This window comes from Eucyclogobius newberryi, unplaced genomic scaffold, assembly GCF_026437365.1.
Source record: "Eucyclogobius newberryi isolate DKJ021-1_F unplaced genomic scaffold, fEucNew1.0.hap1 SCAF_10, whole genome shotgun sequence".
NCBI classification, from domain to species: Eukaryota; Metazoa; Chordata; class Actinopteri; order Gobiiformes; family Gobiidae; genus Eucyclogobius; species Eucyclogobius newberryi.
The window spans coordinates 29,341,708-29,365,517 of NW_027315724.1; the positions used below are offsets into that span (position 1 = coordinate 29,341,708).

The 23,810-nt window shown below is 41.4% G+C and overlaps 2 protein-coding genes and 1 pseudogene across 2 annotated transcripts; 1 reads left to right on the forward strand and 2 right to left on the reverse strand.

Annotated features, from left to right (window-relative positions):
• The first annotated feature begins 517 nt into the window (after positions 1-517).
• Positions 518-12,187, forward strand: LOC140369915 (uncharacterized). The gene is made up of 27 exons (XM_072456990.1): positions 518-688; positions 1,587-1,690; positions 2,876-2,925; positions 3,927-4,065; positions 4,136-4,262; positions 4,410-4,558; positions 4,641-4,766; positions 5,503-5,664; positions 5,845-6,022; positions 6,105-6,235; positions 6,314-6,479; positions 6,549-6,652; positions 6,734-6,831; positions 7,437-7,489; positions 7,651-7,782; positions 7,887-7,944; positions 8,800-8,882; positions 8,960-8,996; positions 9,578-9,811; positions 9,888-9,958; positions 10,037-10,266; positions 10,354-10,490; positions 10,633-10,779; positions 10,868-10,965; positions 11,106-11,216; positions 11,568-11,713; positions 12,066-12,187. The coding sequence occupies exons 1-27, from the start codon at positions 546-548 to the stop codon at positions 12,152-12,154; spliced, it is 3,303 nt and encodes a 1,100-aa protein (XP_072313091.1). The 5' UTR covers positions 518-545; the 3' UTR covers positions 12,155-12,187.
• Positions 12,188-12,470: 283 nt separating this feature from the next.
• Positions 12,471-14,937, reverse strand: LOC140369931 (sialate O-acetylesterase-like; annotated as a pseudogene).
• A 6,904-nt stretch (positions 14,938-21,841) lies between these two features.
• LOC140367398 (collagenase 3-like) lies at positions 21,842-23,313 on the reverse strand. Its single transcript, XM_072453870.1, has 4 exons — positions 23,187-23,313; positions 22,891-23,039; positions 22,683-22,808; positions 21,842-21,948 (listed from the first exon to the last, which is right to left on the reverse strand). Exons 1-4 carry the CDS (start codon positions 23,276-23,278, stop codon positions 21,869-21,871), a joined length of 447 nt encoding a protein of 148 aa, XP_072309971.1. The 5' UTR covers positions 23,279-23,313; the 3' UTR covers positions 21,842-21,868.
• Between the last annotated feature and the right edge of the window lie 497 nt (positions 23,314-23,810).

Below are 23,810 nucleotides of genomic sequence, written 5' to 3' on the forward strand. Positions count from 1 at the left end.
CGTAAGTGTACACATTATGAACCGGTATGCCCACATTTAACTTTACATACGGTAACCAAGATACTGCTATGCATATGTTTATGTGCTACATATAAAATGCAACCACATGGAATAAGAGAATGAGATGGAAGTTAATGTTTTGTTAATTAATACTGTACATTGTTTGTAATGGAACTTAGCAGTTCATTGTAAATAGATGATTATAGACATCACATGAGCTTGAATGAACTAAACTAAAATGAACACGGTACCGCCAAAACTGGGTAATAGGCAAATACATCTGTTAAAAAAATAAAAAAATAAAAAAAGACTTTATATTACCGTAATAACGGTACACTTTGCAATTAGCTATTTCAACTACAACTATTGTTGTTTTATCACGATTAGCCTTGCAGCCTCTGTCAGCATGACTCAGCAGAGAACTCTAATAACAGCCTTCTACAGCCTCTCGGAGTGTGGCTGTCTTTGTGGTGTGCTGCTGTTCCGTGTCCCACAATGTAGTGACATATGTATGTTTGTCTGTCTTCACAGGTCATAAATACTGGATGGTTAAGCAGCTTAAAGTGAAGAGTCACGCTGCCTCAATCTCCGACTTTGGGTTCTCCTCCAGTGTTAAGCACATTGATGCCGCGGTCCATGTCAGTGAATATGGCAAAACTATATTCTTCACAGGGGATTTGTATTACAGGTAACACAATAGCACATCATAGGTTTCTATTGAGACTATAGAGGGCCGTGTATATATAAAAACATATCTATAATGATCTATAATTAGAAGAAGAAAAAAAACTGCAAACATTGACAATTTAAAATACTTCCAAACACAAAGGTATTTGTTACATACACCGATGCTATTCCGTAACACATCGAGAACACAATTCAACCTAGAATATGAAACGACACAGAAACATCAGACATTTGTGTGGCATGCATGGGAGAAAACGCGGGGACTGTGTCAGCCAGGCCGTTGTAAGGAGCCTGGCTGACCCTCCTGCGTCTCACCCCCGCGTCTCACCCTGTTTTTTCCATTGCTGGTTGGTTTTATTAGATATTCTGGAATAGGCGGGTCACATTTCTCATTGGTCAGCCTCACATCAAGGCACTTGGTATTTTTCCGTAGAGATAAAGCCTGCAAAGGGGGGTGCAACTCCCCCCCTGGGGCAACATTCTTTGGCCCATCTTTACGACCCCTTCACAAACAAATGCTGTCACACACCCGTTCTTCTCTTAAACTAATGATGCAGATAAAATATCACTATTATGCAGATAAAATACATCACAGAAATATAATCATATATTCACATTTTATCACACATAATCAGGGTAATAATAAAACAAATATGTATACTTATCCTTGTCAATATCACCCTGTAGTTTCACCACAATATGGACAGTAATTTTATATTTGGATGAGAAAAAGTGTATGACACCAATGGAGACGGAAGTTGGACAAAAAAGTACCACTTAAACTGAATGCAGGTTGCAAGTTTGATAATACAGCGTGAAGTGGCTGTATTATTCACTACGGACAATAGCCCAAAAAGCAAAATACAAAGGCTTTTTACAAATGACTTCTCTTTGATCAGGTACGATGATCGCAAAAGGAAAATGGACAATGGTTTCCCTCGACACATCCACACAGACTGGCCCGGGATCCCGAGCAAAGTAAACGCTGCCTTCAAGCTACAAGGTAAAAATGCTCCCAGGCTCTGTATATGGACATGGACGTTCTATAGGGGAGACCTCAGCAGCTGCAGCAATAGCATACCGCTGAAATAGAAGTTGTAATTTCTTGTTTTCACCATTTTTAGGTGGTGAAGGGTGGAGTTCACCACCACATGAACTTTCTCTTCCCTTTAAAACAATATAGCTTCATATTCCGCTGTACCAGTCCATGACAATAACGTTTAGCGATGTGCAATTAATCACACTGTTTATTCAATTACAAAAACTGCATAATCTAATGATAAGGGGCTCATTTTTGCCACAGAAAAAGCTGGAGCTGAATGATGATATAGGGTATTTGTCACTACTTTGTCAGCAGGTTAACAAGTGGCAGGACATTTAAAATCGATGTAAAGTATCATAATTTAAAATGAAAAAAAAATATTTTTGTTAACATCTTAGAGTTCTGTGGATTTGATCAAAGGCAATACTTTATTATTGCACTAAAATAGAGACAAGATCTTGAAAACACTGCTAAGCAAAGAGTAAATTGCCTCTGACAAATTATTTAAATAGCACAGCTTTTGCAATTTAACTCAAATTTGACCCAAATAACTTTTTTTTTTGACCTAACAACACTCACATTTGTGTCTGTAACAGGGAGCATTTTCCTGATCAGTGGAACAAAGTCCTACCAGTACGACTACAGGAAGAACAGAGTAGTCAAGATCATTTTGTCAAATTCCTGGCTCGGATGTTGACAGCGGTCGGCGGGTTGTTGATTGACATGCATCCAATCCTAGTTTATTTACTGGTGTGGTAATTATTTTTGCTAATAATATTCTTGCACAGTATTGTTTCTTAAATAAATGTGATGGTTTTTTTGTATGTATATTTTTTTTGTGTGTGCAAATGAGACAGCCCACAATGCTCAATAAAAAAAAAAAAATTGACTTAACTGACCTGTTTTAATCTATGTTTCAGCGGACATTAACCCCCCACACAAGACACTTATTTACATAGGAACTCAAACACAGGAGTATTTAAGTCCACTGATGCAAAATAAGCACTGTTTGTATAGATAGTTAACTCTGAAGCTCCACAAGATTGGCCACAAAAACAGCTACAATAAATAAGACGTAGGCCACTACTTTAAAAATGCATGCATTTTGGATGGTGCTGTCGGGTGCTTTGGCCCTGTGTCGTGCAGCGCCAACTATTGCTCCAACAATTTCACCAGTTGACCAAACAAATGCTGAGGTAAGAAGTGCTCAGATTAAGAATCAAATCAAATCAAATCAATTTATTTTTGTAAGGCCCAAAATCACAACAACAGTTGCCTCTGAGGGCCACAGGGAGAAATGAATCAACAATGTCTGTGGTGGCGATGGAGTCAGACAATGTCTGTGGTGGCGAGGGACGATGTCCCAGGGTCCTCTGTCCTTAGACTCTCCTTCTCGGCCAAGAAAAACTACAAAAAAAACCTCTTTGGGAAAAAAGCGTAGAAACCTGGAGGCGTTCCAGTGAAGGAGAGATCCGACTCTCACAGACGGACAGACGGACACGAGGATACTGGAGCTGGACCCACTCTTCAAGCAGATGAGGGACCGACTGAGGCGAACTGGACCCACTCTTCAGGCAGATGAGGGACCGACTGAGGCGAACTGGACCCACTCTTCAGGCAGATGAGGGACCGTCTGAGGCGAGCTGGACCCACTCTTCAGGCAGATGAGGGACCGTCTGAGGCGAGCTGGACCCACTCTTCAGGCAGATGAGGGACCGTCGGAGGCGAGCTGGACCCACTCTTCAAGAAGATAGTGAGGCTGCACAATAGCAAATTGCAAAAGGATATAGCAGTAACAAAGTTGACAAATACAATGCAAATGCTAAATGTATCAATGTCTCAAATGTATCAATGGCTGTGGTTATCAATGTGACCAAAACATACAGTTTAAATGAGCCGTTAGTCCAAATGCTGCTGGATAGATCTGGTTTAAACTTGTTTAGAAATAAACTTTGTTTGGTTTGTCCTATATGCTTAGTCAAATTTTTGTGTTATCAAATTATACTTTTTCTAATAGAGGATTCAATAATTTCATGTCACTTCATGTACCCTCAAAGAACAAAATAATGAACCTAAAATTTAGGTCTATTTTAGGTTCAGTTCAGGTTCATCACCCATATTTTGTGAACCTTCTTAACATTTCAGCATTTTGATATGGGATTTTACTACGCTACTTATTATTTTGCATTCTTTCAAGGATTACCTTTATCAGTATTACTCTGATATTGGGGTGTCAAATGTTACATCACAAAGCCTCGTCGTAGCTAAAGACTTCACAGAGGACTTGGAAGCCATGCAATCTTTCTTTGGATTAGAGGTACTTTTTTTATTTTATTGTTTTTTTAGACCAGGGCAAATTTAGATAAAGATGTACACTAAACTTATTTTATTTTGCTGACCTGAAAGTGACCGGCAGTTTGAATAATGAGACAATAGAAGTCATGAAGGCACCGAGGTGTGGTGTGTCAGACATAAGCAAATATGGACATTTTAGTGGTAAACCTAAGTGGAAGAAAAGTCTACTTACATACAGGTAAAATAATAGCATGTGATCAACTTGATGCGAGCAAGAAATTATTGCAAAGTTCCCCAGCAATGGTTGTGGTGTTGTGGTGCTCAATGAGTAATATTGTGTTCTATACTTTACTAAACTAAATGGACTACTTGGTACTTTTTGTAGGATCACACAGTACACTCCAGATCTTTCAAAGAGTCAAGTGGACGCCACGATTGCCCAGGCCTTTCAGGTGTACAGTGATGTTATTCCATTGGACTTCAAACAGATCGACAGTGGAACTGCAGACATCATGATCCTGTTCAAGGGTGGATGTAAGTGCAAGAAATCTGTTTGAACATTTTTTAATTTGTATTTAAAAAAAATCATATATATCTATGTCATATATTGCTCAAGATCATGCAGACTTTTACCCTTTTGATGGCGCTGGAGGGGTTTTGGCCCATGCAAACTCTCCTGGAAGGGGGCAGGGAGGGGACACTCACTTTGATGATGATGAAACCTGGACTCTAACCCAAAGAGGTAAACATGTTCTGCTAAAGTCTCGAGTTCAAACTGTATGGAGGCTCTGTGCAGGGGGCACATGCACTAAGATTTCATAGGACCACCTTTAGTTTTGATTACAGCACACATTCACTGTGCATAGTGTCAATAAGCTTCTGTAATATTAAAAGAGTTATTTCCATCCAGTGTCTTATTATTTTTCACCAATTGATGCATGAACAGTTGGGTTTAACCCTTGAGCTACCCTCAAAGATAGTTAAAAACTCTTTTTCTTCTTTTACTATTTGTTTTTAAACATAAAACGACAAAAAATAAATCATATTGTGGAGGAAGGGGGGAGGCTTTCTACTACAGATGCCTGCGGATCATCTAGACCTGAAGATAGCATGAAGGTTAAATACCGTGTTGCAGCTGAAAAATCATCACCTGCAGCAGTTATCCAGTAGGAAGAGAGGACCTACTGTATTTGCTTAGTTGAAGCCAAGTGGCGACTTATGTTTTGGCAGTGTATTTGACATGTCGATTCAGGCATGAATGTTGAAAAATACAGGATGTTTTTTCCTGCTATGACGTTATTGCTAACCCTGTCCAGTCATGTGAATCCATTTTCTTTAACCAAATGTTACACATAATGTAACACACATGAAATACAGAGGTTCATACAAGATTTATCAAATCCATACTCAAGTGGTTTGCCCTTTCTTTCTGACTTGACATGTTGAAAATATTTAGTGTTTTCTGTTTTATTGTTTAGGTGTGAATTTATTGCTGGTTGCAGCCCATGAATTTGGCCACGCTCTGGGCCTGGATCACTCCCGGGACAGACGTGCGTTAATGTTTCCGACATATCAGTACGCCAACACAAACGGATACAGACTGCCAGACGACGACAGAATAGGAGTTCAAGCTCTTTATGGTAAAGCAATAAGCATTCAAAGCTTAACTTATCCTAAATGTAAAGGTAATGTATCTCACTGACTCAATCTGTAGAACGGCCTGTTTTTTGTCTGGAACTGGTCTAGATAAAATAGCCCAACCTTCGGTAGTTTAGTGTGTAGAGTTGTGTGACTAACCTTTTTCCACCTGCAACTTCTAGGTAGCCGAACAAAAGATCCTAATCCGCAACCCCCTCCCACACCAACCCCTGAGCCAGATCCAGAAGAGCCTGAAGACCCAGACCCTCTGCCAAATCCTGGTGCAGAAAAATGCAGCCGCAGTTTGGTCTTTGATGCAGCTACTTCTATTAGAGGAGACTTATATTTCTTCAAAAATGGGTACAAATGTAATCATTTCAGCATCATTTTGTTCTTATAGTATTGAAAAATGTATTAATATTTTGGGGAATTTCTTAAACAGCTATTACTGGAGAAAGAGTCCGTCCCTCGTTCGCATACGTCTGATAAAATTTCCCTCTAAATGGGGACAGGTAAATCAAGTGGATGCTGCTTATGAAGTCCCGAATGAAAACAATTTTTTTGTCTTTGAAGGTTGGTGTTGAACAAGATCTATAATTCCAAATTCAGTCATATTTCAGGAATTTACTGTACTAACAATATTTTGAACAGACCGCCAATACTGGGGTATAAGATCTACGTCAAAGACAAAGCTCCCTAGCTACCCAAAACCTTTGACAAACCTCGGCCTCCCTTCTTCCGTCAGTAAGGTGGATGCAGCAGTTTATGTGACCTCAACTAGAAAGACGCTCATTTTTGTCGGGAATCAATACTGGAGGTAAGTACATCATTGACGGATATAGCAAGAAAAAAAAGCCATTTTCATGAGTAACATTGTGTTTTGTAGCTATGATGAGGCCCAAAACCAAATGGACAATGGTTATCCGCGATACATCACTCAAGATTTCCCTGGTATTGGTTCAAGGGTGGATGCAGCATTTGAGAATTATGGTAAGAAATGTGTCAATTGCTGAGATGGATATGCAATATAATAGATTTAAGTTGGCCTATAAATATGAATTCTTTGCATAGGATATTTGTACTTCTCAAATGGCCCAAGACAAAGTGAGTACTACCTACCATTCAGGAGAGTTAATCGTGTTCTACTGAACTATGGCTGGCTCAACTGCTACTGAAGACTGCTGCTTGGCTTAAAAGCCTGTTAATCTCAGGGAAAAACTGCTGATTCTGGAAAAGACACATTCATAAATAATGTTTAGTTGTCACTGTAGATCAGACTGTGATCAGTCTTTAACAACCCAATGTCTCAAATATGACAGCTTACTGAACTGTGACTATGTAATAAACTGTCTTTTACCAACACAATGAATTGTGGTTTAATTTGTGGTTTACTGTGCTTTACCTGGAGTATTCTTTCATCCTGATCAACCAAGCATACGATATATGTAATTAGTGCATTGTTAGGTTACTATTACCGTTTTCATGCTTTTATTTTGTCAGCTGTAGAAATATCCGGTTGTGCAGCAGTAGTGATCTTCCGTGTAATGCTATTCCAAGTAAGTTTTCGGTTCCGCTCTCCGTTAAGACGTAGCTTCAAATATTTTATTCTATTTAAAAATGTATGTAAATGTTGTGAATTTAAGAGAACGACATCATATTAGTCTGATGATAACGCACACGTATTTTATTTACATGGTGTGAAGTTAGCTAGCATTTAGCGCAATGATTTAGCGTTAGCTGCTAAATGTAAACAATACGACGCACATGAATAAAGGTTCCGGCTGACAGAATTACTGCGCGGTTCTTCGCTCGTTCTGGATTGCAAAGGTATGCTTGTTTTAGTACTGCTTTTCAGCTTTTTGACAATAATCTTAACAAACATGGCAACAATCAAAATGTTGGATATTGGAACGGTTGCTAAATATCTCGTTTAACGAAACCAAAAAATGCCGTGGCTACAGTCTTATTATTATTTACTGTTTCTCCAGGACTGAGGTTCTTATGGAGTCCCTCAACACTTTTGAATCTGTGATGGGAACTGACGGACAGGGAAACTACTCATTATTTCCTGCACTAGACAGTATTGCAAGCTTGTCTGGAGCTACTGAATCACTGGAGAGGTAAGGCTAGCTGCGTTGTTCAACCTAGTATTCCTACTTCGTTCTGCAAAGGTAGGCGTGTTATCTGCGCGGTTTAATACTATTTTTGTCTTTTTTATTTTTAGTGAAGCTCAAAGTGAAGTTGCTGAAAAGCCCAACCTGACATGGCTTGATGCTGCACAGGTAAAATGATAATTCACATGTAAAAGGTACTGTATATGCAGCCCGTGCTCCTAATGGTTTCAAAAGGGTACTACAATCACAACTGAACCTGTGTTGTCAGTGCCTTAACCTGCATATTGAGGAGGACACATACACATGTGTCTTCTCAGTACATGGACAGGCAATGTTTCGCGTTCAGCTCAGAATCTCCAGAAGACTCTCACTGAGCTGCAGAAGCTGCACTAGCACTGATTTATGATGGCGTATGTACTGGGGTTTTAGTAGTGACTATTCAGATCAGAGAGTGGACGTTTAGGTCATAGGAACTGGGAACCCACATGTGAGACTCCTAAGAGGCTCTTTCTGCTTTCTGATTGGATAATCATCTTGAGAACTAAAACACAATGAAAATGTTGTTATTAAAGATAAATCAACCTAAATTTGTTATTAGTAAAAGTTATATTTGATCTTTTCTCATATCTGGAGATGCGGGTGGATATTGTTTATGAAATTGAAATACAAATTTTACATACTCTCTTTAAAGGCACAGTATTTAACTTTTGGGAGGTGAAATAATGCACAATTCCATGGAAATGGAAGGTTGAAACCATACCATCTGTTTTATGCCATACTGTATTATAGCTAAAGGAACATAATTTCCATGGAAACAAGCAGCAGGAAGAGCAAGAAGTAAATTTTGTGGTTATCCCACCCCACTCAGTTTTTAAATTAAATTATTTTGTGCGATAAAACCATCTAAAAAAAATGTTTAAAAGGGAGGAAAAAAATAAAAAGAATAAAGTTATGTTCTGTGCCTTTAATTCCACATTCATGGTCTTTTGACACATTACTGACTGCTTTTGTTATGTCTTGTAGATTGTGTTAGAAGAAGCTGGACGGCCCATGCACATCAAGGAGATCAAGCAGAGGATCGTTGACAGGGGACTTGTTCAGTCAAAGTATAAATAATTCCTCACCATATGGTGAATTTAAAAATGCTTGTACTATGGCCAATTTGTGGTGTTTTTCTTGACAGTGCGAAGTCAAGCCTGGAGGCTGTGATGTACCGTGAGGTAAGTATTGTTTAATATTGCTGTTAAGTGTCTCAATCTGCACCAAATGTCTGTATTTTTGTTCCGTCATTGCAACACCTTTTGACTTGTATCATTTGTCGTTTCTATTCAATTCAAATGTTTTTTATTCATTCTCACCTATTTTCAATCACAATTGTCAGGTGTACAAAACATTTGAAGTGATAACTAAACAAAAACGAAAGATATTTCATAAATAGTTTAACGGATCCAAATCAGCTTTTAGCTCCTTCTATTGGCTTCAGTCTCAACTTATGTTTCAGACACAAAAAGGCAGCAGGAGATTCAAGAGGATTGAGAACAGAAACGGAGTCTTTGCGTTGCTGGTGAGTGGGACACTTGCTCACAAATCTCAAGTATGATTGAAAAAAATTAAATAATAAATAAATAGTCCAACATATTAATCGGCACAATGCAGTTTTGATCAGAAGTTATTAGGCTTTATAATGTTGTTTCTTCATTCATATTAGTCTTCATTTCCACTCATTGTTGTACATTGTTGCACATCTCCACAATGCCTCTGATAATGACTTTGTACAACAATTGAAAATGTCTCTTCCCAGACTGACGAGGACCGGCATCAGGCCTTGCAACCCTACACCCCACAGTCTTTCCTCAGCTCTCCACATAATACAGTTTCTAGTTCTGGCTCAGGCACCTCAGCTCCTGCTTTTCCCTCCCCTGCAAGTTCATCTGAACATAAGGCCAAGACGAAGAGAGGGCAACGGAAAAACCAAAATGAAAAGTACAGACTGAAGTACCTACGGCTACGCAAAGCAGGTCGCACGATGATATTTGTAAGTACACATTTTGGAAAAGTTAAAGCCAATAACATGAATGAAGAATTTCTCATACTAATATTCTTACTCTTAGGAGAACGCTGCCCTCTGTGATGAAATTGCACATTTAGAAGAGAAGTTTATCAGAGCCAAAGAAGAACGCAGGTACATTTTCTGACCTCAAATAACCACCCCAAGTAGACAGGCTTCTTATCTTATAAATATTCTCTTTTTAACTCACAGATTTTTATTGAAGTCACTGTTGCAGTACCAAACACTGTCAGAGGGGGAGCTCCTGCCCACTCCCAGTGCCAGCACACATCCTCCTGTTCAAAATGTAGTGATGGCTTCAGGGACGTCTGGCATGTCAGGAGGACACAGCTTAGCGCCAGTGCCAGTGACAGAAGATGGCCCACTCAAAAAGCCCAAGAAAGAAAGGAAGGAGCGTGCCAGAGAGAATGGCAAAGATGAAGGTGAGTGGGGGAATTAAATGTGCCACGTAAAAGGTGAAAAAAGACATCATAGTTTATTATTTCCTTTTACAACTACATTTTCTTTAGTTACAAAAAAGATTTCCAAGAAGAGAAAACTTGCGGATGGCTCTCGCAAACTGGTGCAGCCCATTCCCCTGGACTCATCTGGTCGTCCAGTATTTCCCATAGTACTGGGAGGTTTAACCGTGTACAGTTTGGGAGAGGTCAGTATCATTTAGTCAAGGTAACGCATCACATTTTGTCTCACACACACACATTGAAAACAAGCCAGTTTATTCTAAAATAACAATAATACAAAAGTTAACATTGTCTGTCCTTTAAACCTCTCACTGAACTGTTTTCCAGATCATCACAGACAGGATGTTGTTCCATGACGAGTGTGCCATCTACCCCGTGGGCTTCTGCAGCACTCGAGTGTTTGCCAGTATGAAGAGCCCAGAGCAGCAGTGCCTCTACACGTGCCAGATCAAGGATGGAGGCGCAGGTCCACAGGTAGCACTCGAGTTCCATGCTTGAGATTTAAAACTCCAAATGCAGAATCCACGAAAGCTCACGCGTATCGTTCAATTTTCCCCCTTAGTTTGAAATCGTCCCTGAAGAAGATCCGCAGAATGCCATTGTGGCCTCTTCTGCGCTAACGTGCCACGCCAATCTGTTCAAGGCCATTGCAGCGGCCAGGTACGCATTACACTTACGTTTTTGTGTTTGGACGAGGCGTGTACCAAATGTGAGCCATCGTACGAACGCAATTCACATTTTAATATTGTCACATTTCTGTAACGACGTTCAATTGAATATATATATATTTTTTTCCACAGCTTGAAACCCGTGGTCCCTGTCATACCGTCAGGGGCAGACTTCTTTGGCTTCTCTCATCCTACGATACAAAATCTCATACAGAGCTGCCCCGGAGCCCGTAAATGTACCAAGTAAGTCTCACACTTCCCTAAATTTATACAGAATCAGCCTGAATACACTGGGCTAGGTTTTCCTATAGTAAATATATCCCTATCAGCGCCTTTTTAATATTATCAAACATTGTACGAGTTATTTGGGCCATGGACTTTGCTCAGTTAACATTAATTATTCAGCATTTAGACAAAAGGATATTTGTAACCAAGACAAAACACTGCATACACTGCATTTTTCTACTTCTAAACAAATGCTGATTCACATTTTTCTGCAGTGAGTTGGAGCAGTTCTTCAAAACAAATACAAGGCCATAAAGTGTACATGAATAATTCTCTAGCCCCTGCTCATGTTTGATTCTGTCTCTGCAGCTATCGATGGATACGTTTTGAGGTGTGTCGCCCCGGTGACGGACAGATTGCTCACAGTCTATCTGAAGATGACGCTTCCATTAACTTTGATGCCTTCCAGAGGCACCAGAGTTTTAAAGACGCCATAAAGACCGAGCACGTCATAGGTAGCTCAACATTTCCTTCTTGAATGTTTGAAATGTTATACAGTTTTTAATTAGTGGCACCTTTTAAAACTGACTCAAATGAGCTATACTAACATATGCAACCAGAAATGCCTAAATTAAGTGTCCAGCAAGACAATATTACTAAATAAATTCCAAGGCATCACCAGAAGTTTCCTGTGTACCGCCCGGTTTGAAAAGAACTGGTATAGAATGACTTATTTGCCTCGTTTGAAAAGTATTACAAAACTCCATTTCCCTGTTCCACTTCTCTGTTGTGTTAACTACTGCATGACTTTTTAAAAATGTAACCACTACAGCCTTTACAATGTGTGTATAAATTCTCTTTCCACAGGTCAAACCCCTCAGTCACCCTGTACTTCTCATCAGCACCACCTGGCATCTCCAAATCTGAAACCCTCCACCTCCTACTACAGCTCCTGAAAATCAGCACTTAATAAAGTACAATAAACATCAGTCAATTATGTGCATAGACAATTTCATTTTTAATTTTAACCACACATTACAGTAATAATGTTGGACACCCTTTTTTGTTTTTAACCAATAGTGCTTACCTTGATGCTGCATTTATAGACTGTACCATAGCAGCAATTACATTCAAACCTGAACATGATTACAAAGTTAAATGTATAATTTCAACACCAGGCGGTGTTGCTATAATAAAAAAATATAAATGTCGCCGTTGTTTTCTGTAAAGCGAGTGGTCATTAAACATCCTTTTTATAGAATGTAATTTCATACTCCTAATTCTTTCTAGAGCAAACCATTCTGCATTTTCTGCCAATCATCTTCTGTGCTTAAGTAATTATCAGTTGCGATATGTCTTTTCCATCCAGATGAAGACTGAAAGTTAATGATAAAAGGTGGCGCAGGTAAAGCCGTTTTTGCGCTGTAACTGGACAAGCCTTGAAGTCGCAGGGCCAGTCTCTCCATGCGTATCGTACAGCAGCCACTTCCTCCGATTGTGGACATAACTCTGTAGATAACTGTATTGTTCTTTGGACCCACAGCTTAATGGGAGCGGACACCCAGTTGGACTGCGGACCGCATAATGAGACGGAGGCAGAACAGCATATCTGCAGAAATAAATATTTAAAAAAAAAAACACACATTCTTTGCCTTTAGTTCTTACTTTTAGTGATTAATCTCACTCCGTAAAAACCCAGATGTTGAATAAATGAAAGAGAAATGCTTTAATCTTACCTCAAATATGTCTTTGGACGGCGTGACTGCGAGTTCCTGATCAAATATAATGTAAACGTACATTTTATCGGGCAAAATCAGGAAAGGGAAAGGACCGTTGCATGTCAAAATATGATTATACGCTACAACTTGCGCGCCAAGTGTCAGTCTGTATGCAACATCCTGCTTATCCCTCGGATGGATTCTGAAAATGTGGTACACGACAGTGCATCAGAGCGCAGGCAAAAACATTACCCGTGTAACCATTAAATGTGTCTTACGTTCCAAAGGGGGATGTTGAATCAGGCAAATCCATAGCCACGGCCATAAAGGTTTTCTTCATCCTAAAGTTTGGGACGAAGCCGAAGTCTGCCGTCTGGTGCCAGCGTATGTCAGAGAAACCATCATCAGTTGAGTTTTTTATATCTGTGCTCAGCTGGACAGAGGGCACAGTTTGTTACCGATCATTAGACTTTACCATGCACACATTTAGATGGAAATAAAAACATTATAGACGCAGCTTATAACTCACTTGTACAAATCCAAAGGGAAAATCTATTGCCGACTGACCCCCTGAGCCCTCGTGGAAGGCCAGTCATCGATCATGGCAGGGAAAGAGCAGTTGTACAAGTCTTTGTGATAGTTTGTGTTTGCTTCCCCTATTGAACAAATGTATTAGCCAAACTATACTATACCAGTACGCAGTAGTATTGCATTACCTTGGTACCAAATCGCTCCTTGGATCGTCATATTAAGCAATGGGTGAATCATTGAGTTCCACAAAATTGAATTTGCGTGAGGACCCATTAACCTTCCACACAAAAGTAGGGATTAAAAGTAAATAATTGTTTTTCTGGTCAACAAAAAGTTAGTATTATTTTTGTTACTTTTCATCCATGTAATCAAGGCCACACTTCTTCAGTGCAGTGGGTGAAGACCATGCCTCCACAGCGCTGCCCCCCCAGCAGGACTCTACCAAACCAATGGGGTACTTTAAGATCTGGTACAGGTAACGGCCAAACAACCAGCACACAGCAGAGAAGGGAGCCAAGTCCTCTAAATACAAAAGAGGAATGATGAAAAGAAATGTGCGTGTCTGTAAATGAAGATGGTGTGTAAATGAAAAGAAGATAAAAGTCTTACTTTCATTGGGAACAGACCAAGGAATACTGACATTAGCCAAGTCTGGCAGCTCCGTTTCACTCTGAACTAAGTCTGCCATAAAAATCCTCACATGTGGATATTTGGATGCAAGGGCCAGCTCCTTCGATGCATTGAATATCTACTTGACAAAGAAAACATGATATTGCATGTTATGTTGAGTATTTTCTACCATCTATACTATGGTTTGCTTTACCTGTGAAACTTGAAAGTACATATTACTTTGGCCGCTGCACAGCCACACATCTCCAAACAAGACGTCAACCAAAGTGACTGACTCGTTTGTGGGGTTTGTCGAAGCAGCTGTGATGTTGTATGGACCCCCAGCTTCAATAGGGTCAAGCATCACTCGCCACATCCCAGTTTCTGATCAAGGGCCAGAACATTTAGTGAGACGTTATTACTGTTAATTTAATAATGTTGGCATTATCAAAAGCAATTTATCAATTCAAGAAAAACTAGTTCATCACATGGAATGAGAAGAGAAATAAACCCTGTTTGGGTTAATTTCATTAAGTGTTAGTGGAAGTCACTGAAATGTTTCCAGTCCATTATACCATTATGTGCCATTTACTGTGATTGGATAAATGTTCCTTCAAGTAGCAACATTGAAAACATTTGATGATCTTAATTATGATATTCTAAGTTGTATGCACCGCTCATCATCAGCAGGACCTACCATTTGAGACAGAGGTTTGTTTTTTCTGTGTCGTTGGGCCCAGCACATACACGGTGACCTCTGAACCCTGAGGCCCGCAGCCCCACAGCACAGCTCTCTGAGGGGACTTCTGTACGACCATATGATGCCCGTAATAAGAGGCAAAGCGCAGGGTCCCATTCCCACATGGCCACTCTTGCTCTAAATGTAAATAGCACACAATTTATGCAAAACACTATGTATTAACATTAGTCACAATAATGAACAAAGTATCAACTTACTGCCAAAATTGATCTCAGCAGAATGTAGATTTATGAGGCAAAAAATGCACAAGGCGAATACAGCGCAAAAACTACGTCCAGGTTTCACGTTCGCCATTTGGTTGGCAGAAAGCATGAACGTGAAAGGATCCGTGCTGAAGCGCACTCCGCGGGTTCTGCAACTGATTCACGATAGTGTCGAAGCCTCATTCGGTTCCTCCTATTTCAGCAAGCCCGGGAGAGGCAGGTGGAACTGGTGGAACCGGTGGAACCGAACTTGGGCCGGTTCCGGCTTCTTAACCTCCAGTAACACGGCCACTCCGCTCCCTCTTTTTTAGAATGTGGCTGGGGAGGAACTACATCGACCTGTGGCGCTGGAGTGAGCCGCAAACTCTCCACACGGTTGAACAGGGTTGGAACTAGATCATATAGGGAATTGGAAAGGAAGTGACGAAATCCAAGATGGCGGCGCTGTTGCGGCCCAAATCACTTGCGGTTCATCATTTTGCTACACGGTTTTGGTACACCTGGTGGTGAGAGAAATACATTCACTGTCTCAAGTTTAACAATTTCTTTGCAGTCTAGTTTGTTTTGGGATGAGTTAGCTACACTTTTGCTAATACAAAGTCATGGTATAAACTAGTTTTAGCCAAACGAAGTAAACCTAAAACTTAGGGTTAGGTTTAGGTTTAGGGGTTAAGGGTTAAGGTTAAGGTTAAGGTTAAGGTTAAGGTTTAAGGTTAGGGTCAGGGGTTAGGGTTAAACCCAGACCCATGTGATTTACATTTTCACAGTTCTTTGTTTTACATTCAATGCACGCCCATTTAAATTGTTTCTCAGCAAGACAAGACGGCCAGGAACTCATTGTTTCGTCCTTGTTCACATCAAATGCATCGTAAACTTCAGGTTTAGACCCAAGAGTGAAAATTATTGATGGATCAGCAGAATTAGCGGGACCGTTCGCCATGTTTACTACGGTCGACCACCTGTTTACTTCCGCCCGGCTCCCGCCATGTCGTCCTCGCCATGTCGTCACGGGCATTCTCGTCACTTCCTCCTTTCCAATTCCCTATATGACCTAGTACCAACCGGTTGAACAGTGGCAGATTTCTGGCACTCACGCGTTCTCGTGACTGCTGCTGTATTAAACCAGAGTCACGTAATAGTTCCTCTCGCTCCGCCCTCACGGTTGTGACGCTGTCCTCATCACGGGGTCGAAAGATCCGGTTATCATCCATCAAAACATCTTACATCCGACTCAAAGGACCATTAATGTTGGAGAGACATAACTCTGGACTAGGGATGCTTACTATTTGTGTGTATCAAGAAGACTCAAGACAGATGTATATGAATCAGTATATTGTCTAGTCAGTTCGGCAATACACAGTACATACAAGCATAGCGCTAACGCATCCACAGGTGTTCCTGGACTGTACCATTATGCCACTGAGCGGGGGGGGACCCGTAACATCTCCCCTTTTATAGTTATTAACTATATAGTCAAGAAATTACCTGAACAGTAAGTTATTTCACACAAAACATTCAGTAAACAGAATAACATTCAGTAACCAAGATGTAAACAGATTAACATAACAATTCATCTCTTTTTCTTTCTTTTTTTTTTCTTTTCTTTAAAGGTGGTATGGACGATTTTTTTCAGCAAATTTTTTATCATATTTCCTCGTGGCGTGGATAAATCATTTGTCCTGCCACGTATCAATCATAAAACGCACCTACCGCTCACCTGCAGCCGCGTGCGGTTCGTCCCCACGTTTCCGCGTGCCTAAGCGCATCATAATATAGTTCCCACAGTGTACGGGGCAAAATGAAGACTTCGAGCTGACGCAGAAGTGGACAGAAATCTACGGGAGAAGAGAGATGCGATGCGATCCGTCGCGCTAATAAACAAACGCACGTGTGTGTTGTATCAGTCCGCACGGGGGAGTGGCATGCGCACTTCCGCCTGCGTTCTCAAATCGCAGAAAAATCGCCCATTGCGCCTTTAAAGGTTCAGTCTTTTGGGTGGTTTAATCAGCCTGCCACTGCTGGTTCTATACTCCTGTGGGGACTGGGCATTGCACTCCTCAGGCAGCTCGGTATTAGTCTCTCGTGTGTCCATTTCTGCCCTCGCCTGCGTCACAGTGTCCTGATCAGGACCTTTCTCGTCCCGTGACCTCTCTGATGCATCCTGCTCTGCCGGTCGCAGGTCTACTCTGTTACGCCTGTAGCGGGTCCCTTCAATGTCCACCAGATACGAGCGGGGACTCACCTGTTGAAGACACACGCCTCTTCTCCACCTGCGAGTCCGATCTCCTGGCAGTGGCTGCATTCTGATTGGCTGGCCTGTGTGAAGTTCAGGCAGATCCTTGGCTGACCTGTCGTACCAAAACTTAGCCCTTTGGTGCCTGGCCTTTAATTTTTCGGACACGTCAGTAACCACGCATGGCTTTAGGAGAGAGTCTGAAACAGGGAGTGGCGTTTTCAGCCTCCTAGCCATTAATCTTTGTGCTGGGCTGTAGTTTATATCCTCAGAGGGCGTATTTCTCCACTGCAGTAGAGCCAAAAAGGGATCAGTCCCTGCACTGGCTGCTCGTTTGCACAAGTTTTTACAATTTTTACAGCAGACTCAGCTTTCCCATTTGACTTTGGATGTCTCGGGGATGACACAACATGTTCAAAAACCCCACCCTTTTGCAAACTTTCTAAATGTCTCATTGTCAAACTGAGGGCCGCAGTCTGTGATTATGCGATCAGGTTGGCAATACCTGGCAAATTGTGTTTCACACTTCCGTATTGTAGTTTCTGCAGTGAGGTCGGAAAGCTGCTCTATTTCCCAAAAGTCTGAAAAATGATCCACCATTATCAGAAAGTCTTTCCCGGCCTGTTTGTAATTATTTCCATGCTGAGGATTTGCCATGGACGTGTGGGAAGTGCATGTGACATCATTGTTTCCTGCTGCTGTCAGCATTTCTGAGCGCAGTGATCTTGGGATGATGATTCTCTGACCTTTGAAGAGCACCCCATCCTGTGCGCTAATCTCATCCCTGACAGATCAATACTTTCGAATGGCTACAGGAGTCACTTCTTTGTGCTCAGGCCACCCCTGCAGGACAACTGTTTTTAACATTTGTAAACAAGTGTGTTTTCTGATCTGTTCTATGCGCTGGCTTGTCACATTCAGATAATCAGACTGGTTAATGCTTTCAATGTTCTCTTGTGCCCTTTGCAGGAGGCATACGCAATGGCGTTTGTATGTGTCCCCAATTGTTTTTGACGCAACTGTGGCTCTGCTAAGAGTGTCACTAATGTGCATGTCTGAGCCGGGTTTGTATGTTACCTTAAGATTGTAGTTTTGCAAAGTGAGAAGCATGCTCTGCAGGCGTTTCGGTGCACTCAAAAGTGACTTGTTGAAGATTGAGATGAGTGGCTTGTGATCCGTTTCTGCTTTTATCTCATCCCTGCCATATAGATAATAGTGAAAGTGCTGACATGCGAATACAATGCTCAAACACTCCTTCTCAATTTGTGCATAGTTCTGCTCAGTCTGTGTTAGTGCACGAGATGCAAATCCAACTGGCTGTCCATCTTGTAGGAGACAGCATCCTAGTCCCTTCTGGCTTGCGTCACTTTGAATTGTGACTGGTTTTGTTACATTGTAGTATTTCAAAACTGGTGCTGCTGTGACAAGCCGTTTGATCTCCAGCACTGCTGCTTCATGTTTAGGCAGCCAGTGAAACATCACATCCTTGTCTAGTAGCCGACGCAGCGGCTCACTCACTTCTGAAAGGTGTGGCAGAAACTTGGCAAGGTAGGTCACAAACCCTATGAATCTTTGGACTGCTTTAGCATCAGTGGGGTGGGGCATGTCCTGAACCGCTCTTATTTTCTCAGGGTCCGGGCGTAGGCCCTCTCCTGACAGAATGTGTCCATGAAATTTTACCTCTTTTACTTTAAACTGCAACTTCTTGATGCTCAATCTCAGTCTTATCTCACGACACCTTTCCAGTAGTGCAATCAACTTTGTGTCATGATCCGCCCTTGCCTCAGCATCGGAGTCCCCACACCCCACAATGAGTATGTCATCTGCTATTGGCTCAACCCCTCTGAGTCCTGTCAAAAGTTCATGCTGCTTACATTGATACACTTCCGGTGCGACAGATACTCCAAAAGGAAGCTTGAGCCATCTGTACCTGCCCCACGGAGTCCAGAATGTTGTCATGTAGCTGCTTTCTCTGTCCAATTTGCATTGTAGAAAAGCATCTCGTGCATCCACAAGTGTGAAGACTCGGGCCTAGGGAGCTTGTACAGTACGTCATCAAGTGTGGGCATTTGGTAGTGAGAGCGCCTCAAGGCTTTATTGAGGGCCTTTGGGTCAATGCAAATTCTGAGTTTTTCAGGCTGCTTGACAAACACTAAGTTGCTTATCCATTCGGTTGGCTCAGATACTGGGGTTATGTGACTGTCTTTCTCATGTTTGTCCAGCTGAGTCTTGACAGCGCTTCGGAGTGCCACAGGGACGTTTCTGGGTGAAGCTTGTACAGGAGCTACACTGCTGTCTAGCTCAAAGTGAACTTCCCCAGGGAGACACTGAACAGGCCCACTGAACACATCTGCATACGAGTCAATAAGTTGCTGTTTGGTTAAAGACACTGGGGTACCCTGTTCTATTCTGTTCAGTTCCTCAGGGATGGTGAAGTGCATAAGACCTAGCTCAACAGTTGTTGTGCCTGAAAGGAGGGGTCTTTGTTGGCATCTGACTATTTCAAAGTCCAGCATGTGTCTTTTGCCCTGCACCACACACTCTGTTCTAAATATCCCAATCGAATTAAGCATTTCTCTAGAATACAGTAGGAGCCTGGAACATTGGGGGCCAGTTTTTTCTTATCTTTGATGCTCATCACGTTGCAGGTTGCTCCTGAATCCAGCTGGCACCTTTGCAAAACTCCATTGAATTTCAAATTGGCAAACCATTTTTTTCCTTGTCCGTTCACAGCTCCGATGGTTTCTGCTGAATAGATCTGGTTATCCATGTTCTCTTCGCTGCTGGCATCATCTGCCGTGTTCACTCTTTGATTGGGGCCGGACTTCTTCATGCACACCTTGGCAAAATGATTTTGTGTGCCACATCTACGACATGTTTTTCCAAAAGCCGGGCATGCACTACGCCCCCGTTTGTGTGCACCACCACAGTATCTGCATGCTTTGTCATTGATCATCCTTTGCATGTTGTGTGGCTCTTCTGTGCGCTGTAATGGCCGCTGCTGACGCCTGTTTGTGACATGAACACTGTCCAGTGGCCGGACCTGGGACATCAATTTTAACTTCATGTCAGTCATTTCAGCTGCCCTACAAATGTTAATCGCAGACGTCAATGTGAGATCTTTTTCTCTGAGCAGGTGCCGTCTCACGCTCTCATCGCTGATGCCGAGGACAAGCCTGTCCCGTATTTGTTCCTCTCTTAGTTCACCATAGTCACATGAAGCAGCCTTCTCTCTCAGTTTTGTTACAAATGAGTCAATAGGCTCACCTTCGTCTTGTTTGCAGTTTCCAAACACGTATCTTTCAAATGGCATTTCTTTGGGGCTTGAAGTAGCTCTCCAGTGCATCCAAAATAGCCGTCACGTCCTCTTGTTGCTCCGCTGACAGGGTCAAGTTGTGCTTGTAGACATGGCGGCATTCACTTCCCATTACGCGCCTCAATGTTGCAGCTTGTACTTTTTTGTCCTTGTCGGCTAATCCCGGGGCCAAAGAATAGTCATCAAATTCTGTCCTGAAATGTCCAGTTGTTAGCGATATCACCGGTTAGCTTCATTTCCTCGGGCGGTGGAATGCTCGTTGCCATGCGTCTGTTAGCTCAAGCTCGCGTCCCAAAATTTTTCTTGAGAAAAAACAAAGCTTCACAGAGTCCTCGATGTTGTTTTCACAGCTGAAAAATCCACTTCTGACACCATGTTTGTGTGGATCAAGAAGACTCAAGACAGATGTATATGAATCAGTATATTGTCTAGTCAGTTTTGAAATACACAGTACATACAAGCACAGCGCTAACGCATCCACAGGTGTTCCTGGACTGTACCATTATGCCACTGAGCGGGGGAGCCCGTAACACTTACCGCTACGACGGACCGGATCTGGACTTGTAAAAACGTTTCGGAAGTGAACCGTGTGTCCACATGAGAACACTGAAGTGAACCGTGTGTCCACATGAGAACACTGAAGTGAACCGTGTGTCCACATGAGAACACTGAAGTGAACCGTGTGTCCACATGAGAACACTGAAGTGAACCGTGTGTCCACATGTGAACACTGAATAAAACATGTTCCCAGAGAATGAGCAGAACGAGAAGTGAAGGTCCAAACCTAGCTATAGTGAAGAGACTGCGTTTCTGCAACTTTGCCACTTTTATATAAAAATATTTAGTATTATTCTATAACAGACATAATCATAATATGTCTGGTTATTTTTCACTATCAATTTATTATAATTTATAACAAATAGTCTAATGATGCTTTTTAAATAAATTGAAATGTTTTATTGCTCTATTAAAAGTGAATTACAATATAAATGTTTGTTCTGATCTGAACATCACACACTGGACTCCTGCATGAAACAATGCTGCGATGTGATTGGCTGATTGACCTTACACGCATAAACCTTTATGTTCCTCTCATTGCAAGTTAAGAAATCAAAGTAAAACAGACATCACGAGTCACGATTGATCTCACACATGGTGATGTGAGAGAGGGGACGCAAACTCAAACCCGCTCATCTCTAACTGAGGCTGCACAGGGGCCCGGGACAGGGGCCCGGGGACAGGGGCCCGGGACAGGGGCCCGGGACAGGGGCCCTGTTGACGTACTGATAGTACAAATACATTAACGCACGTCTGTCCGGGGAGTGATCCAGGCCCAGAGCGTGGCCAAATTATGGGCTGCAACCAGCAGTAAATGATTACCTAAACAATAAAACAGAAAACACTAAATATTTTCAACATGTCAAGTCAGAAAGAAAGTGCAAACCACTTGAGTATGGATTTGATAAATCTTGTATGAACCTCTGTATTTCATGTGTGTTACAATATGTGTGTCATTTGGTTAAAGAAAATGGATTCACATGACTGGACAGGGTTAGCAATAACGTCATAGCAGGAAAAAATATTCTGTATTTTTCAACATTCATGCCTGAATCGACATGTCAAATACACTGCCAAAACATAAGTCGCACTTGGCTTCAACTAAGCAAAAACAGTAGGTCCCCTCTTCCTACTGGATAACTGCTGCAGGTGATGATCTTTCAGCTGCAACACGGTATTTAACCTTCATGCTATCTTCAGGTCTAGATGATCCGCAGGCATCTGTAGTAGAACGCCTCCCCCCTTCCTCCACAATATGATTTATTTGTTGTCCTTTTTTGTTTAAAACAAATAGTAAAAGAAGAAAAAGAGTTTTTAACTATCTTTGAGGGTAGCTCAAGGGTTAAACCCAACTGTTCATGCATCAATTGGTGAAAAATAATACAACACTGGATGGAAATAACTCTTTTAATATTACAGAAGCTTATTGACACTATGCACAGTGAATGTGTGCTGTAATCAAAACTAAAGGTGGTCCTATGAAATCTTAGTGCATGTGCCCCCTGCACAGAGCCTCCATACAGTTTGAACTCGAGACTTTAGCAGAACATGTTTACCTCTTTGGGTTAGAGTCCAGGTTTCATCATCATCAAAGTGAGTGTCCCCTCCCTGCCCCCTTCCAGGAGAGTTTGCATGGGCCAAAACCCCTCCAGCGCCATCAAAAGGGTAAAAGTCTCCATGATCTTGAGCAATATATGACATAGATATATATGATTTTTTTTAAATACAAATTAAAAAATGTTCAAACAGATTTCTTGCACTTACATCCACCCTTGAACAGGATCATGATGTCTGCAGTTCCACTGTCGATCTGTTTGAAGTCCAATGGAATAACATCACTGTACACCTGAAAGGCCTGGGCAATCGTGGCGTCCACTTGACTCTTTGAAAGATCTGGAGTGTACTGTGTGATCCTACAAAAAGTACCAAGTAGTCCATTTAGTTTAGTAAAGTATAGAACACAATATTACTCATTGAGCACCACAACACCACAACCATTGCTGGGGAACTTTGCAATAATTTCTTGCTCGCATCAAGTTGATCACATGCTATTATTTTACCTGTATGTAAGTAGACTTTTCTTCCACTTAGGTTTACCACTAAAATGTCCATATTTGCTTATGTCTGACACACCACACCTCGGTGCCTTCATGACTTCTATTGTCTCATTATTCAAACTGCCGGTCACTTTCAGGTCAGCAAAATAAAATAAGTTTAGTGTACATCTTTATCTAAATTTGCTAAAAAAAAACAATAAAATAAAAAGTACCTCTAATCCAAAGAAAGATTGCATGGCTTCCAAGTCCTCTGTGAAGTCTTTAGCTACGACGAGGCTTTGTGATGTAACATTTGACACCCCAATATCAGAGTAATACTGATAAAGGTAATCCTTAATAATAAGTGGCGAAGTAAAATCCCATATCAAAATGCTGAAATGTTAAGCAGGTTCACAAAATATGGGTGATGAACCTGAACTGAACCTAAAATTGACCTAAATTTTCTTTTTACTGAGAGTAGTACATTATTGTGTTCTTTGTGGGTACATGAAGTGACATGAAATTATTGAATCCTCTATTAGAAAAAGTCTAATTTTATAACACTTAAACAAAAATTGGACTAAGCATATAGGGCAAACCAAGTTTAAATTTTACCTTCAAACAAGTTTAAACCAGATCTATCCAGCA

What these genes read in the sequence shown, in the direction of transcription:
- LOC140369915 (XM_072456990.1), top strand. Translation starts at nt 546, where the DNA reads ATGGTTAAGCAGCTTAAAGTGAAGAGTCACGCTGCCTCAATCTCCGAC. An exon ending in AGAGAATGGCAAAGATGAAG is followed by an intron (nt 10,267 to 10,353) that starts GTGAGTGGGGGA and finishes CATTTTCTTTAG; the next exon opens with TTACAAAAAAGATTTCCAAG. An exon ending in GGAGCCCGTAAATGTACCAA is followed by an intron (nt 11,217 to 11,567) that starts GTAAGTCTCACA and finishes CTGTCTCTGCAG; the next exon opens with CTATCGATGGATACGTTTTG.
- LOC140367398 (XM_072453870.1), bottom strand. Translation starts at nt 23,278, where the DNA reads ATGAAGGCACCGAGGTGTGGTGTGTCAGACATAAGCAAATATGGACAT. An exon ending in AAAAGTCTACTTACATACAG is followed by an intron (nt 23,040 to 23,186) that starts GTAAAATAATAG and finishes TACTTTTTGTAG; the next exon opens with GATCACACAGTACACTCCAG. An exon ending in GATCCTGTTCAAGGGTGGAT is followed by an intron (nt 22,809 to 22,890) that starts GTAAGTGCAAGA and finishes ATATTGCTCAAG; the next exon opens with ATCATGGAGACTTTTACCCT.